The 13,700-nt window shown below is 41.1% G+C and overlaps 7 protein-coding genes across 7 annotated transcripts; 3 read left to right on the top strand and 4 right to left on the bottom strand.

Annotated features, from left to right (window-relative positions):
* Nucleotides 1-1,292: 1,292 nt before the first annotated feature.
* Nucleotides 1,293-1,721, top strand: KQ657_001298 (uncharacterized protein; the record flags this gene model as incomplete). The annotated part of the gene is made up of 1 exon (XM_043192096.1): nucleotides 1,293-1,721. One exon carries the CDS (start codon nucleotides 1,293-1,295, stop codon nucleotides 1,719-1,721), a length of 429 nt encoding a protein of 142 aa, XP_043048391.1.
* Nucleotides 1,722-1,868: 147 nt separating this feature from the next.
* RIT1 (tRNA A64-2'-O-ribosylphosphate transferase) lies at nucleotides 1,869-3,180 on the bottom strand (the record flags this gene model as incomplete). Its single annotated transcript, XM_043192095.1, has 3 exons — nucleotides 1,869-2,773; nucleotides 2,868-2,910; nucleotides 3,169-3,180. The coding sequence occupies 3 exons, from the start codon at nucleotides 3,178-3,180 to the stop codon at nucleotides 1,869-1,871; spliced, it is 960 nt and encodes a 319-aa protein (XP_043048390.1).
* Nucleotides 3,181-3,670: 490 nt separating this feature from the next.
* On the bottom strand, nucleotides 3,671-4,888 carry KQ657_001296 (uncharacterized protein; the record flags this gene model as incomplete). The annotated part of the gene is made up of 1 exon (XM_043192094.1): nucleotides 3,671-4,888. The coding sequence occupies one exon, from the start codon at nucleotides 4,886-4,888 to the stop codon at nucleotides 3,671-3,673; it is 1,218 nt and encodes a 405-aa protein (XP_043048389.1).
* Nucleotides 4,889-5,067: 179 nt separating this feature from the next.
* On the bottom strand, nucleotides 5,068-6,540 carry FUM12 (Fum12p; the record flags this gene model as incomplete). The annotated part of the gene is made up of 1 exon (XM_043192093.1): nucleotides 5,068-6,540. The coding sequence occupies one exon, from the start codon at nucleotides 6,538-6,540 to the stop codon at nucleotides 5,068-5,070; it is 1,473 nt and encodes a 490-aa protein (XP_043048388.1).
* A 376-nt stretch (nucleotides 6,541-6,916) lies between these two features.
* KQ657_001294 (uncharacterized protein) lies at nucleotides 6,917-8,965 on the bottom strand (the record flags this gene model as incomplete). The annotated part of the gene is made up of 1 exon (XM_043192092.1): nucleotides 6,917-8,965. One exon carries the CDS (start codon nucleotides 8,963-8,965, stop codon nucleotides 6,917-6,919), a length of 2,049 nt encoding a protein of 682 aa, XP_043048387.1.
* Nucleotides 8,966-9,422: 457 nt separating this feature from the next.
* On the top strand, nucleotides 9,423-12,524 carry KQ657_001293 (uncharacterized protein; the record flags this gene model as incomplete). The annotated part of the gene is made up of 1 exon (XM_043192091.1): nucleotides 9,423-12,524. One exon carries the CDS (start codon nucleotides 9,423-9,425, stop codon nucleotides 12,522-12,524), a length of 3,102 nt encoding a protein of 1,033 aa, XP_043048386.1.
* Nucleotides 12,525-12,768: 244 nt separating this feature from the next.
* KQ657_001292 (uncharacterized protein) lies at nucleotides 12,769-13,566 on the top strand (the record flags this gene model as incomplete). Its single annotated transcript, XM_043192090.1, has 1 exon — nucleotides 12,769-13,566. The coding sequence occupies one exon, from the start codon at nucleotides 12,769-12,771 to the stop codon at nucleotides 13,564-13,566; it is 798 nt and encodes a 265-aa protein (XP_043048385.1).
* Nucleotides 13,567-13,700: the final 134 nt, after the last annotated feature.

Genomic DNA, 13,700 nt, shown 5'->3' with positions numbered 1-13,700 from the left:
AAAGAAGACTCAGTGATATAGTGAAATTTTTGAAGAAAGTTAAAATATTTCGTATAGGCTTTGGACAACGGACTATATACCGAACTCGTAATTTAATAACGCCATACTTGAGCAACAGGTTCGACTAACAAAAGGCTAATCTCCCTGGGCTAGTGGGATTCTCGTCTTAAATGGTTAGGGATGATTTTCACTGCTACTGATGGTGGTTTAGTAATAGGTTAGAATAATTTCAGTGATTACAATTAACAGTCGAAATTCTGCCACAAAACAGTAGCGCTTAAATCCGACATTCTATACATGGGCCTAACTGATGAGAGTGTGCATATCACTTTTCGCCATTAACAAAAGATGTACGGGACTGAATTTACTGACCAGAGACCAGGTGTTCAACAGACATGAAGAAGAAAGAATAGCAGGCATATATCAAACACTGGGCAGACAACCAACAGAAAAAGACCGCCAACAGATTTTAGTCGATCACATGTTGGTTTGATTCACTTACTATGGATAAGCGTAATACAAAAATGCACCCAAATTCAGCCAATTATTCACCCATAACAGTAGATCAGTTAACGCGGTTGAACTGATTGTATTAGGAGAAGGACTTATGGCACTAATAGACAACTTCGTTTCACTTAGTAACTTTGAGCATCTATTCTCTTCTGTGGGGGACAAGGTGGTTGAGCACCGCCGTTCTCATCTGTAATAATTCTATACGGTAGTTGAGAAACACAATCATGGGTTTCCTAGAACCATATACCTTTTCAATTGGTGCATACTGTACCATCATTTTAATATACCTAATGGCGTATGATAATGGCATACATTATGTAGAAACACCTCCAACTTACGTGAATCCATTTAGCCCAAAGAAGATTAAGATAACCATTTGCTTGCTTTCGGTATGCAGAGACTGTACATGCATATGCAAGATCGCATTGTTGCAGCGTTCGATGAATAAACGGGGTACAAAGAACCTGATGGTTCCAAGCATCGGATCTATGAATAGAAGTAGCAAGCCATTCACAACACAGGCGCCCAAGACAATAGCCTTTGGTGTGTGCGCGCACTCACACAAACAATAAAGGAGGGAACTCGTAAACAAAAACACGTATTCTGCGAAGTCTTGAGTGTTCATTTCAAAAGGCTTATACATACCAACACACAGGAATAAAGATCGTCACAAAGATCTTCGATATGCTTAGTATAAATATTACATCGTAGTCCCCAAACATTAAAAACACCCGTAGTTTATTCTTTGATTCTTTTCTCTTATCACAACAATATCAACCATGTTCTTCGGTAAACCATTAGCATTATTGTTATCAGCCACCAGCTTAGTAGCTGCTCAAGACATCGAATTCCAACGTATTGGTTTGGATTTCAAGGTCATGATGCTTGGAGCTCCAAACACTGCTGCTGCTCCACTTACAAGTGAAGGAGAACCCATTGAACTTGCTTTATCTTATCCAGACACTTTGATAGTCAATTTGGATGCCGTGGAACATTTCATGGAACATGAATACCAAAAGACTTCTATGAACGTCGATGAAAATGAAATCATTGCTTATTTCTGGGCTAAGCTTGCCAAGTCCAATGGGTTGGATGAGGAATGGATAAGTAGAAACAACTACGAGTCTGAAATTCCTCGTTACGAAGAACAATCTTCGTTCAAGGACGTGTCCAGATATATATACGACATTATTAGATGGTTTAAATGAGTATTTTTTTTAATTAATAAAGGTATTGAATGGAATCAAATGTACACGTCCAAACCTTCTGAATTTAGTTCACTTAGCAAATCCCGTATCTTATCCTGTTAGCTTCGTGTCATAACCAAGGTATCCATGGTTTATTTCTGTCCTATATCACATAATATATGCGTTGACACTTTGAAGTGTGTTTCTTGAGGGATTCACCCGTCGAACATTCAGTAGGAGTCGAAGATGACGTCTAACAGTGTCCTTATTAGGCCTTTGCTGTCGTTGGCAGCGACACCAATCATCATCATAGTTTTGACTTAAAAGAATTAGCACAACCAGAGCTGCCAAATCAGTATCGTCTTCACCAAGTACCATTATAGGCAAATTTGTGTCCAATTGAGGTAAAAGCACCGGAAATATATCTCTTAGTTGTCTGGAGCTCTTTTTACCACTTTCAAGAGAATAATGGAAGACTTTGGCTTTCCTGGGGTTAAGGATCTCGTATTTTGTAGAGAACACTATTACCTGATCGACATTGCCCTTAAAGGCGTCGACCAATTCTGCATATTCTACCGACGAATTGATTATACCAAACGAAATGCCTGTTTTATTGTCCTCTTTGTCCACATTAGAAATATCCGGTAGTATACCATTCTTAGTAGAAAGCAGCTGTGCGTAGTTTGTCCAAATGCTGTTCATCTTGGCTATGAGTTGATCATCTCCAAGCCAATCATATATCATGTTGGAATTAGGATCAATGATATCAGAACTCGTATAGATGTGATTCCAGAAGAACCGAGGATCGAGTTTCCCCTCACATATTTCGTTGGTAAGCCAAAGCTCATGGTCATCTGCTGAACCTTGAACGTAATACCATTGCACCACTGACCCATTTAGTCTAAGAGTCATACGGTTTTCCATGTCGTTGACCTTCTTGGAAGCGATGACACAAGATATAATATGTAATTGGCTTACATCTATATCCAAGGGGTTCCTCAGTCCCAAACATCCAGGGTAATACCATTGACACAATAACGGTTTCCGTTGGTCTCCAGTTCCAAGAATAGTCTCTAGCATTTCTTTCGTTATAAGTCCCTTTGATGCCACCTGTCTAGCAAACAACGGTATCAACTGTTGGATCTGTCTTGTTTCACTATCACCAACCATTTCCGAAGGTGTTAGTAGCCAATTGTTCTTCTGGAACAGCCTAAGACTGTCGTCGAGCTCTTCATTGTCAAAATATATACTATTTAGCACAGCGCACCATATAGGAATAGTTTTAGAGAGAGCGTCAGGCATAAGCTTACCCCTTTTAGTGGAATCAACAATAGTGATATTGTTCCCTTTGCTAATAGTCTCTAGCAAATGGAGATTCAACCGCCTCTGAGAGAAGGCCCACTGGTGAGTATGGCCGTCTGTAGATTTGAAATAGCATGTATCAATATACTCTTCAGGGGCCACATACCAGAGTCCACATCGTTCATTGGCTACCACAGTTGAAAGGTTCCACTTGGCACAAAGCAACTGCACTTGGTGATGATCGTAAATTACCGATTGGAGTCTATTTTTCACCGATAGCGCATCCTTTTTGAGTTCTTTGACAATGCTCTTGATGCCGGGTTGGAAGAGCTCGTATTTCTCCGTCATCGAATATATACGAGATGGATTTCTTCGCAGTTGCCACAACAAAGACTAGTATAGATGTGAGATGAGAGGGTATTTGTTGCGCGATGGAACGGTATATAAGAACTTTACTCCAGTACATTGCAAATTTGTAGAAGGTCAGTAATGGGACGACTTGGAGTGAGTCAAATACAAATGTGTCCATCATATCCAAGAATCTGCTGGAGGTTTACAAAGCCGGATTTTCAAAGCTGCGTACAGTTGTGACTACAATCATAAGGATACTTAATTGTACCTTAGCTTGATAAAAACATATGCATTTATAATATCAATATGTACCATCTTCAACCATATCTTGCTCGTTTCATAGCAGCTCTTCTCTTCTCCTCTTCCAACTCTCTTCTATCTTCAACCTCTGCTTGACGTCTGGATCTGGTTTCTTCCTCAAGGATCTCTGCCCCAGTAGCTTCCATATCATCAGAATCATAATCGTCATACGAGTTATAATAAGATCTCTTACGACCTCTATTGAACATAGCCCAAATCTCGTCTCTGTCGTATCCAGTATCCTTGTGACTGTAAATATCATTCCTTCTGCTTTGTCCATAGTGTTGTTCTTGCCCGTACTCTTCTTCTTCCTCCTCATCGTCCACCACAAACGAGTCCAATTCGTCATCGTCAGAGTAGTTATCATGATCATCATAGCCTGCTGCGCCATTTCGAATGGAAGGAACATTCCTATTGTTACTCAGTCTGGGTGCTTCTTTCTTTGATTTCAACTTCTGCAGCAAGTGAGCAGAGGGCCCTCTAACCGGGATAGGGGCTCTTACAGAAACTGGTTCTCTGATTATAGGCTGCGGAGAACCGTATCTAGATTTTGCGCTTTCTCCATTGGTTCTTGTGGATGATGATGGTGGTCGTTGTTTGGTGTGTGGGGCTCTTTGAATGTCTCTCAGCGTTGGACGTCGACCTTCATTGGCACTATTATTACTATTATTATTGAGACCTCCTTTAACAGGTTTAGTATGTTCTGGGGATTTGGACTTACCTTTTATAGAGAGGGCAAGTGTAGCCTGATCTATAGTTGAGGCTTTCTTCATGAGATCATTGAAGTTCAACTTCTTAGCAGGTGGTTTCCTCTCCACAAATGAAGAAGGAAACAGTGGAGCGCCATGCAGTGGAGCACGAGTCGACGATGGTCGTCCTTGGTTTCGACTACCATTAGATCTTGATGAAGATGAAGATGATGAAGGTTGCCTTGGTCCTGATGGTGCTCTTGATCTTGGTGCTGAAGGCTTAGAAGAAGTCTTGGGAGCAAGTCCTTTCTTCTGTCTCATTTCTTGTTCCTTCTTTTCCTTTTCTAGCCGCCTCTTCTCCTTAAGTTGGGCCACAACTGGGTCCACTACTTTGGTGGCCCCGTTTCCATATTGGTACACTTTACCCCCCAGTGTTGCCGGTATTGTTGCCGATGTCGCACCGGTTTGGCTTGCGGTCCCGCCGTTATTTCTGGAAACAGGCGGTAGTTGTCCTTTTCGTCTTACTTGGTCGAATATGTTCGCCATAGTGGTCGTAGTAGAGTCCATTTGATGGTCGTTGTTAAAACCGATTCAACTTCTTGAATCCGTGAGCATAAGTGGTATTTGCACGACCATATAAAGAGAAGTTGAACGTAGTTCTTGCTTACAACACTGCTGAAGATAATGGTAATATATATATACGATTCTACTTACAATAACACTACTTAATCCTTAGGACCAATCATGTTCTCAGGTCTTACCCATTGGTCAAATTCAGCCTCGGTCAAAACACCCAATTCCAAAGCAGATTGCTTCAAGGTCAAGCCCTTCTTGTGAGCATTCTTAGCAGTCTTGGAAGCAGCATCGTAACCAATCTTAGGGTTCAAGGCAGTAACCAACATCAAAGATTCGTGCAATAACTTGTCGATCTTATCCTTGTTGGCCACAATACCATCAACACAATGAACTCTGAAGGAGTAAGAACCATCGGCCAACAACTTGATGGAGTTCAACAAGTTGTAGATCATCACTGGCTTGAAGACGTTCAATTCAAATTGACCAGAAGCACCGGCAAAAGTGATGGCAGCATGGCTACCGAAAACTTGAGTACACAACATGGTAACAGCTTCGTTCTGAGTAGGGTTGACCTTACCAGGCATAATGGAAGAACCAGGTTCATTTTCGGGTAAAGACAATTCACCATAACCACATCTTGGACCAGAACCCAAGTATCTGATATCGTTGGCAATCTTATACAAGGAGACAGCCAAAGTGTTTAAAGCACCAGAAGCTTCAACAATGGCATCATGAGCAGCCAAAGCTTCAAACTTATTAGGAGCAGTCTTGAAGGGGAACCCTGTCAACTTGGAAACAGTGGCAGCAACCTTTTCATCAAATCCCTTCTTGGTGTTCAAACCGGTACCAACAGCAGTACCACCTTGAGCCAAGTACAACAAGTTTGGTAAAGTCTTTTCGACTCTTTCAATACCATTGGTCAATTGTTGAACGTAACCAGAGAATTCTTGACCCAAAGTCAATGGAGTAGCATCTTGTAAATGGGTTCTACCAATCTTAATGATGTCCTTGAATTCATCAGACTTCTTTTGTAAAGAGTCTCTCAAGGCAGTCAATTCGGGCAACAATGAGTTGTTGATTTCAGTTACAGCAGCAATGTGCATAACAGTTGGGAAGGTATCATTGGATGATTGAGACATGTTAACGTGATCATTAGGGTGAACAGGTTTCTTGGAACCCAATTTTCCACCCAAAATCTCAATGGCTCTGTTGGAGATGACTTCATTGGCGTTCATGTTGGATTGAGTACCAGAACCGGTCTGGAAAACAACCAATGGGAAATGGTCATCCAATTTACCTTCCGACACTTCAGTAGCAGCTGCTTGAATGGCACCAGCCAACTTGGGGTCCAAGGTTCCCAATTCCTCATTGACCAATGAGGTGGACTTCTTCAATACACCAAAGGCATGCACAATGGGTGCGGGCATGCGAGCAGCAGGTCCACCAATCTTAAAGTTCATTTTAGAACGGGCAGTTTGGGCACCATAGTACTTGTCGTTGGGGACTTCAATTTCACCAAATGCATCGGTTTCTATTCTGGTACCACTGAGGGCACGTGTGGAGGCAGACATGGCTCTAATGCTGATGCCGGTCTTGAGGTTTCTAACTCCGGCTTGTAACATAGTTTTTTGGATTGGGATGATTGATGGTGGAAATTTTTCAGGTCCGATTTGGAGGGAACCCTCCTGCTTATAAAGGCGCGGGTGACTACGGACTCCTCCACACAATGTGATTGGCCGGGTTCCGGGGTCGGACCAAGGTAGGACTGAACCCGAACAAACTTTTTGATTTGCGCTAAGTGTGGGAGAGAGACTGTATGAGATACGATGCTACAATTGATCCTTTACAACTGATTACTTTTTGATTAAGTGAATCAACTATAATGCCGTGACTATGTTGTGATTACGTAAATGATTACATAATCATGGTAACCTCGGAGTTGCAAAGTATGGGGTAACATGGTAGCACAGTATAATGCTTTTATTACTATATACATGGCTAATGATTTAGCCTAACCGATGCGTTAAATTGTTTCAACTTGTCTTGTGTGGGCCATGGCCAGCTGCTTACGTCTTCAATGGTAAGCGGTTCCTTGTGGTTGTCTATGTTTTCAAAGTCCTTCTGACTATCGTGTCTTACTTTATCCATATGGAAAATGTATAAGGAAGCGTATTCGGAAGGCAATGAATGAAGTAGCCAAAGAAGAGTTGTTTCATTGGGAGTAAATTTAAGTGAAGTCCACCATTCAATAATGTTGGCTAATTCTGGAGTATATTCAAACTTACCAAGTAATTGAATGTACGACTGCCAAAGCTTATCGGTTGGAAAAACTTTTGTTTCATCATTGGATCCGATTTCCATCTCCTGGTACCGTTGGGTCATGACATTACTTTTAAAGACATTCACTGCCATTTGTGCTGGGTACATACCCTTACCCCAAGTAGTATCTGATTGAGAAACATTCATGGCACTTGTAAGTAAAGCTAGCAAACACAGTTCATCAGGCATACGGTTCTGGGATACTAATAAGTCTTCATATCTTGTATAAAAGGCATTGGGATCCACTTTAGCTTCACCTTGAAGGGCTACTCCAACAAATGAAGTGGAATAATATTGGAAACAATTGTTGTAAATGTATCGGGCGTAGTCCACATGAGTGTGTAATGGCTTATGATCACTAGGAAGATAGCATTTGGTCAAGTACCGGACTTGGTGAGAATTCCTGATGATTTCGTGGGGAGTTCGGTATAAGATTTGAACATATTTCCGAAGTATAACGTTCTTAAAATGGGGATGCAAGTTATACTTGTAAAACATTCTGATCATAAATTCTAGATCAGATACAGTGTCTATAGTTCTCAACAACAAACCCAAAATCTCTTTGGTTAAAAGTATGGTTGAGGATTTCTTTAATAATTCCACTAGTAAACTCTTAGATCGAGTGTTGTTCAACATTCCAAATTCAAAGAGCTTTCTAATGAAGGAATACCAAACGTCAGACGATTTCACATCACCAAACGAATTGAAACCATTCACAAGTTCTTCAGGGGTTTTGGAAATCGCGAGACTGACTATTTGATAGTGTTTCAACTCATTAACTTTGATTCCTGGATTAGTGACTTGTAAACGGATGGTTGCCGATTCAAGTAATTGTTGAGCTTTGGTGATGGCCACATCTTTTAGTCCCAAGACAATCCCAAGGTTACCCTTGAAAGAAAGATGGGCAACTACCAGATTATCAGTAGTGTCAGATATAGCCCGCACTAGCACTTGTTGAGCCTTTAATATTGATGAGATGGACGTCCAAGTCGTCTTGAATGCATGTGAGGCTGTTAGCCATAAAAGAGTATTGATATAATCATTATCAATAAACGTAAAGACATACCCTGTTTTTGGTGACTTGAAATAGTTTAACGAATGAGAAAGCAAGACGGGCAACTTGTGGCAATCGAATGCAATGCAGTTCTTGATGATATCCTCAAATATCTGCTTAATATATCTTGGTTTTCCATAGTAATAACTGGACACAACATGAATGTATTCCATCCAGAGGTCTACTTGGTAGTATAAATCTTCCTTATTAAGTGGAGTTCTCAGTAAAACATCACCAATAATGAACCCAGGGATACTTGTTAGCCCAGTTAAACACCCACATGCTTGTATGACGCCATCAGAATAGACACAATTGATCCAGGGGATCAAACTGTTATCCACAGTGTAATTAGAGTCGAACGTTTGAAATGATACGGTATAGAATAATTGGACCAAGTCTTCGAGTGTGTCTCTATCTCTTGCGGTACAAGTAAGGATCCCATAGTACTCCATGAGTAAGTTTGTTTCCGTCGCAAAGGAGGTATTCCATTTGGACTCCATATCAGATGATAACGGAGTTGAACTAATTTTCACAAACTGACTCAGTGCTTCATGTTGACTGTTGATATGGTTTGGGTCATTCCCACCATGTTTCAATCGTCTAAGTGTCATCAATATATAATACACTATGGACTCCAAAATATTCTCCCTCTTGGGTCGAGCATACTGGATCATCGTTGTAGAAGCCAATGAGTTAGCAGTAGTGGAAGCAGGAGTCTCCAAGTGCACTTGGATGAAATGACTCCGGATAGAAGCGTCCAATCGGATGGTTTTCTTTCCATATCGTCGTATATCTCTTTCAATGGTGTTGTATGCTTGTCTATGTTGTTTATCCAAGAGTCTCGTAGTGAACCCTTGGAATGGTATGGAGGTTGTCTTGAGTCGGATGGGTAGAACTCGGTTAGGTCGTATGGGTATGAATCGAATTGATTGTATGACCCGGACATTAATGCTCGGTAGTGTTAATCGTATCATATTCGACTTCGTATAGTCATAGTTAATACGGTTGGGAAGACTTAGTTCAGTTAGTATGGTGATGTTAGTTGTGTGATGACTTTGAGTCTTACACAGAAAAATATAAACACTAACTACTATTAGTCCCTAACACCACAGCTCTCTATGGACATTCCCAATGACTGGGGCTGACCGTCAGTACACTCGACTACTAAGAGAGAAGATACTTGAGACTCCTACCCAAGACCAGCCTCCCCGAACGCGTATCAAGCGTAGACGTGTGAATGATGCGACGACTGAACAATCACAGCCACAACCATCAACACCCCCAAGAGTATCGCCATCTTCTTTTGCACCATCACCTCCTCACATCGACAGTTCAGACGATTCAGACGAGTTTGAAGATGTTGCATTGGATAATGACACTGATAGCGTGACCTACTCCTTGCCTGAGTTGCCACAACAAGCAGCCCCCGACCCGCGAACAGAAGTGCTTACCTTCTCATTGGCTTCAGACCAAGACCAAGACTCTACTACCAGCAATAGATGTAAGAAAGTCAAACAACGGTTCCCTCCCATATCAAAGGAAGAACGCCAGGAACGCAAGTTGATCCACCAAACGTATTTGGTGGCCATGATTCTTCATGGCCATGTTCGGAACAAATGGTGCAACAATAAGCCATTGCAACTGGAACTACGTAAGAGAATCCCCAGATCCATTTTGAATCTGCTATATCCAGAAACAGGGTCACAATTGGCCGACAAAGCCGTCAAAGATGTGGTATATTCCCGTCGATTCCTTGATGGTGTACGCGATCTCATGCTTTTCTACAAGAAACGGTTTAAAGTATCTTCAAAGGGCATAATATACAAGAATTGGCATGAATTGAGCTTACGACAGCGATACACGTTGAAGAATGTTGATTTCCCCAAGTTTAGTGGTCTTGTAGAGCGAATGAAGGGCTCACGAGATATAGGAGCCCAAGGGTTTCTATGTTTGGCAAGAGCTTTGGGCTTAACTGCTAGGTTGGTGTATTCCATCCAGGCCCCCGATGTTACTCTGATAGTGTCCAAGGAAAGTTTGAAAGCTTCAGACGACAAGACAACAGCTTCAGTTATACCGGAACAGGCACCGGTACCGGCACAACCAAAATCTATGGCATACTTCAACCGGAAAGATAAAATACTTGAAGAAATTGGCCGCAATTCCCAAGGTGGGTATCATCCTCCAAATTCAGTTTTATTTGAGGACTCCTCATATCCTATATTTTGGGTTGAAATATGGAACAAATACACTAAGAAATGGTTAAGTGTGGATCCAATAGTGTTAAATATTGTTGAGGTTAGTCCCATGAGAAGACGATCAAAGTTTGAAGTCCCTCTAAAGGAGACAAGAAACCATTTAACTTATGCTATTGCTTATGATAACGAAGGAGGGATCATGGACGTCACCAGAAGGTATTGTCAGTATTTCAATGCAAAAAATGTCAAGAAAAGAATTGAATTTAAATCTGAAGAGGATGCTGAATGGTATAAACATATTATAAAATCACTCAACTCCCTGAAACGACAAGATAAGCTTTCAGATCTTGATATACTTGAACTAAAGGAGTTTAGAGAACGAGATTTGGCTGAGGGAATGCCACCAAATGTTGCAGACTTCAAGAACCATCCAATTTATGCATTAGAACCTCAATTGCGTCAGAATGAAGTTATTTATCCCAAGGATTCCACTAGTAGTTGTGGGAAATATCGAATTCGTACTAAAGAAAGTGGTAGAAATGTCGAGAAAGTTCTTACTGTGTACAAAAGATCCCATGTATACGATTTGAAATCAGCTAAAGCATGGTATTTGAGAGGAAGAGTATTAAAAATAGGTGTTCAACCTTTAAAGATAAAACAGAAGCCTGCAAACAAACTACATGAAGACTTAGGCGGTGATGATGATGACGGTGTCACGAGATTATACGCCCATTTTCAAACTCAGCTCTTCATTCCTCCGGCAGTCGTGAATGGGAAAATACCTAGAAATGCCTATGGAAACATCGATGTTTATACTCCTTCAATGGTGCCAGAGAACGGGTATCTAGTCAGAGCGGATGATACTGGATACACCGTTAAACAGATGGTGGAAGCAGCCAGGATTCTAGAGATTGACTATGCTAAAGCTGTTGTTAATTTTGATTTCAAGAATCGAAAGAGTAACAAGATGCCAACCATTAAGGAAGGCGGTATTGTAATTGATGTTCAGTTTAAGGAGGGTATATTGGCCGTTTTAGAGAATATCAAGGAACAAGATGACGAAGCCAAACGCAAATTGATAGAGGATATTGCTCTTAAGAATTGGAAGTTTTTTTTAACCAAACTCCGTATCCAGTCTCGGTTAGATAGAGAACATGGCCGCATAAATGAGGATGAGAGAATAACCCCCGATATTAGTGGTAAAGAGGAAGAGGAGGAACAAGAAGAAGAATTTGAGAATGAAGGGGGTTTCATGATGGAGGACAATCAACTGGATGCTTATAGCGTCCACAGTGAGAATTCTGAAAGTGATGAAGAATGGAAGAATGAAGAAACTACAGTAGTAAAAAAGAGATATAATACTAGAAACAATCGACAACGATATGTGGAGGATAATAGCGATGACGATGATTCAGATTATTACGATAGAATGGCAGAAATTATACCACAAATGGGTCACAATTCAGGAAGTGGTTTACAAGTTAATATAAACTCGGTTGATACCCCCGGAAAAGTTACAGATTTATCCGATTCTGAGTTTGGTGACAACGAGGGGGGCTTTTTAATAGAATCAGAAGAAGAGAAAGAAGAAGAACTACAGTTAGTCCAGAGCAGCAACACCCCGAACAATATCAAAGAGTCAAGCAATAGAATCCCATTGGATAGCACAGTGTCAAGTGATCCACCAATCATGGTCGACAATGAGAATGAGAGTCCATCCAATGACTCACCATCACCAGAACCAAAGCGCAACAATAAAGTATACACGGAGTCAGAGCGCAATTTGAATTCAAAAGTTTCACAAGAGCCCCACACATCTTTGTATCCTGTCACTGATCCGGTTGAAGTCATTGACTTGGATCTGGATGAAGGGAACGGAGGTAGTGAAGGTAGTATTGAGCCGGGTACGACCGATGGAGCTGATGAGATAATCCAAGTAGACTCGAGCCCTGAAGTGATTTCATTGGACGAAGAGGAAGAACTCACGTTACAGAATGAAGAGCAAATTTATGACTTTGAGTACAGTGAGTCAGAGTAAATTCTGCAGTTACTCTGACCCAAAGTGCGGCTATTATGACCTAAAATGAAGGGAGTCATTATACGTATTCGCATAGTTATACCCGTTTAGGCTATCTCATAGTGCACATTTTGTGTACCAAACCTTGGCAAAATCCTATTGAATTCCAAGGTGATGCCAATTTGCGTACTGTTAGCAGACATTATATATAAAGGCGTGAAAGGAACACAGTGTAAGTTATTTTGAATGGCTCGGGAAGGCTGACATGGGAAATGATATAGCGGAGAATGTTTTGGGAACTGCAGGTACTATCTGTTGGTGTATTCAACTCATCCCTCAAGTTATACGGAATTATATGGTTAAACAATGTGAAGGGCTTCCACCAATGATGATGTTTCTATGGGCCGCCAGTGGGATCCCCTTTTCCATATACTTTATAGGAACCGATGGGTCCATACCATTAAGGATCCAACCTCAACTTTTCACCTTCTTCTGTCTATGTACTTGGTGTCAATGTCTTTATTATCCACCGGTGCAATGGCCTATTAAGAAGGTTATTGTATATGTATCAGCATTTGTGCTTATCGGAGGTGGTTTGGAAGTTGGGCTTATATTGTGGCTCAGACCACTTTATCGTGATGGAAAGGAATGGCCAATGTTGATAGTGGGGATTATTGCATCTATATTACTTGGGATTGGACTTATACCTCCGTATTTCGAATTATGGAAAAGAAAGGGACGAGTTGTGGGGATCAATTTTGTTTTTTTATCTACAGATAGTTTGGGTGCCATACTTTCAATGTTATCGATTGTTGTGGGTACAATGGACGTGATGAGTGTGATCTTGTATGCTATAGTGATTTTCTTGGAAGTGGGTATATTTGCTAGTCAAATCATTTGGTATGTTACTGGTGGAAGAACTATTATAAGACAAGAGAAGGCGCAAGAGAAAGCTGCTAAAAGGGCACTAGAAGAACAGGAACAAGATGAGCAAGATGACGAACAAGAAGATGATGTTGAAAAGACTCAACAGGTTAGTGTACAAACAACGGGAATTAATTAGTGTAAATAGATGTAATGTATTTAGTAGACGTCAAACTGTACTGTGCTCTGTAATTGACTCAGTCCCTTGATCTTGACTCCGGCCTCTGACCTTGTCCCGTGTTCGACTCCAGTGAGTCGCGCTAACAAAATAAG

The sequence above is a fragment of the Scheffersomyces spartinae genome, assembly GCF_019049425.1.
Source record: "Scheffersomyces spartinae strain ARV_011 chromosome Unknown scaffold_15, whole genome shotgun sequence".
Lineage (NCBI taxonomy): Eukaryota > Fungi > Ascomycota > Pichiomycetes > Serinales > Debaryomycetaceae > Lizanozyma > Lizanozyma spartinae.
This window is presented reverse-complemented; position numbering and strand designations above follow the sequence as displayed.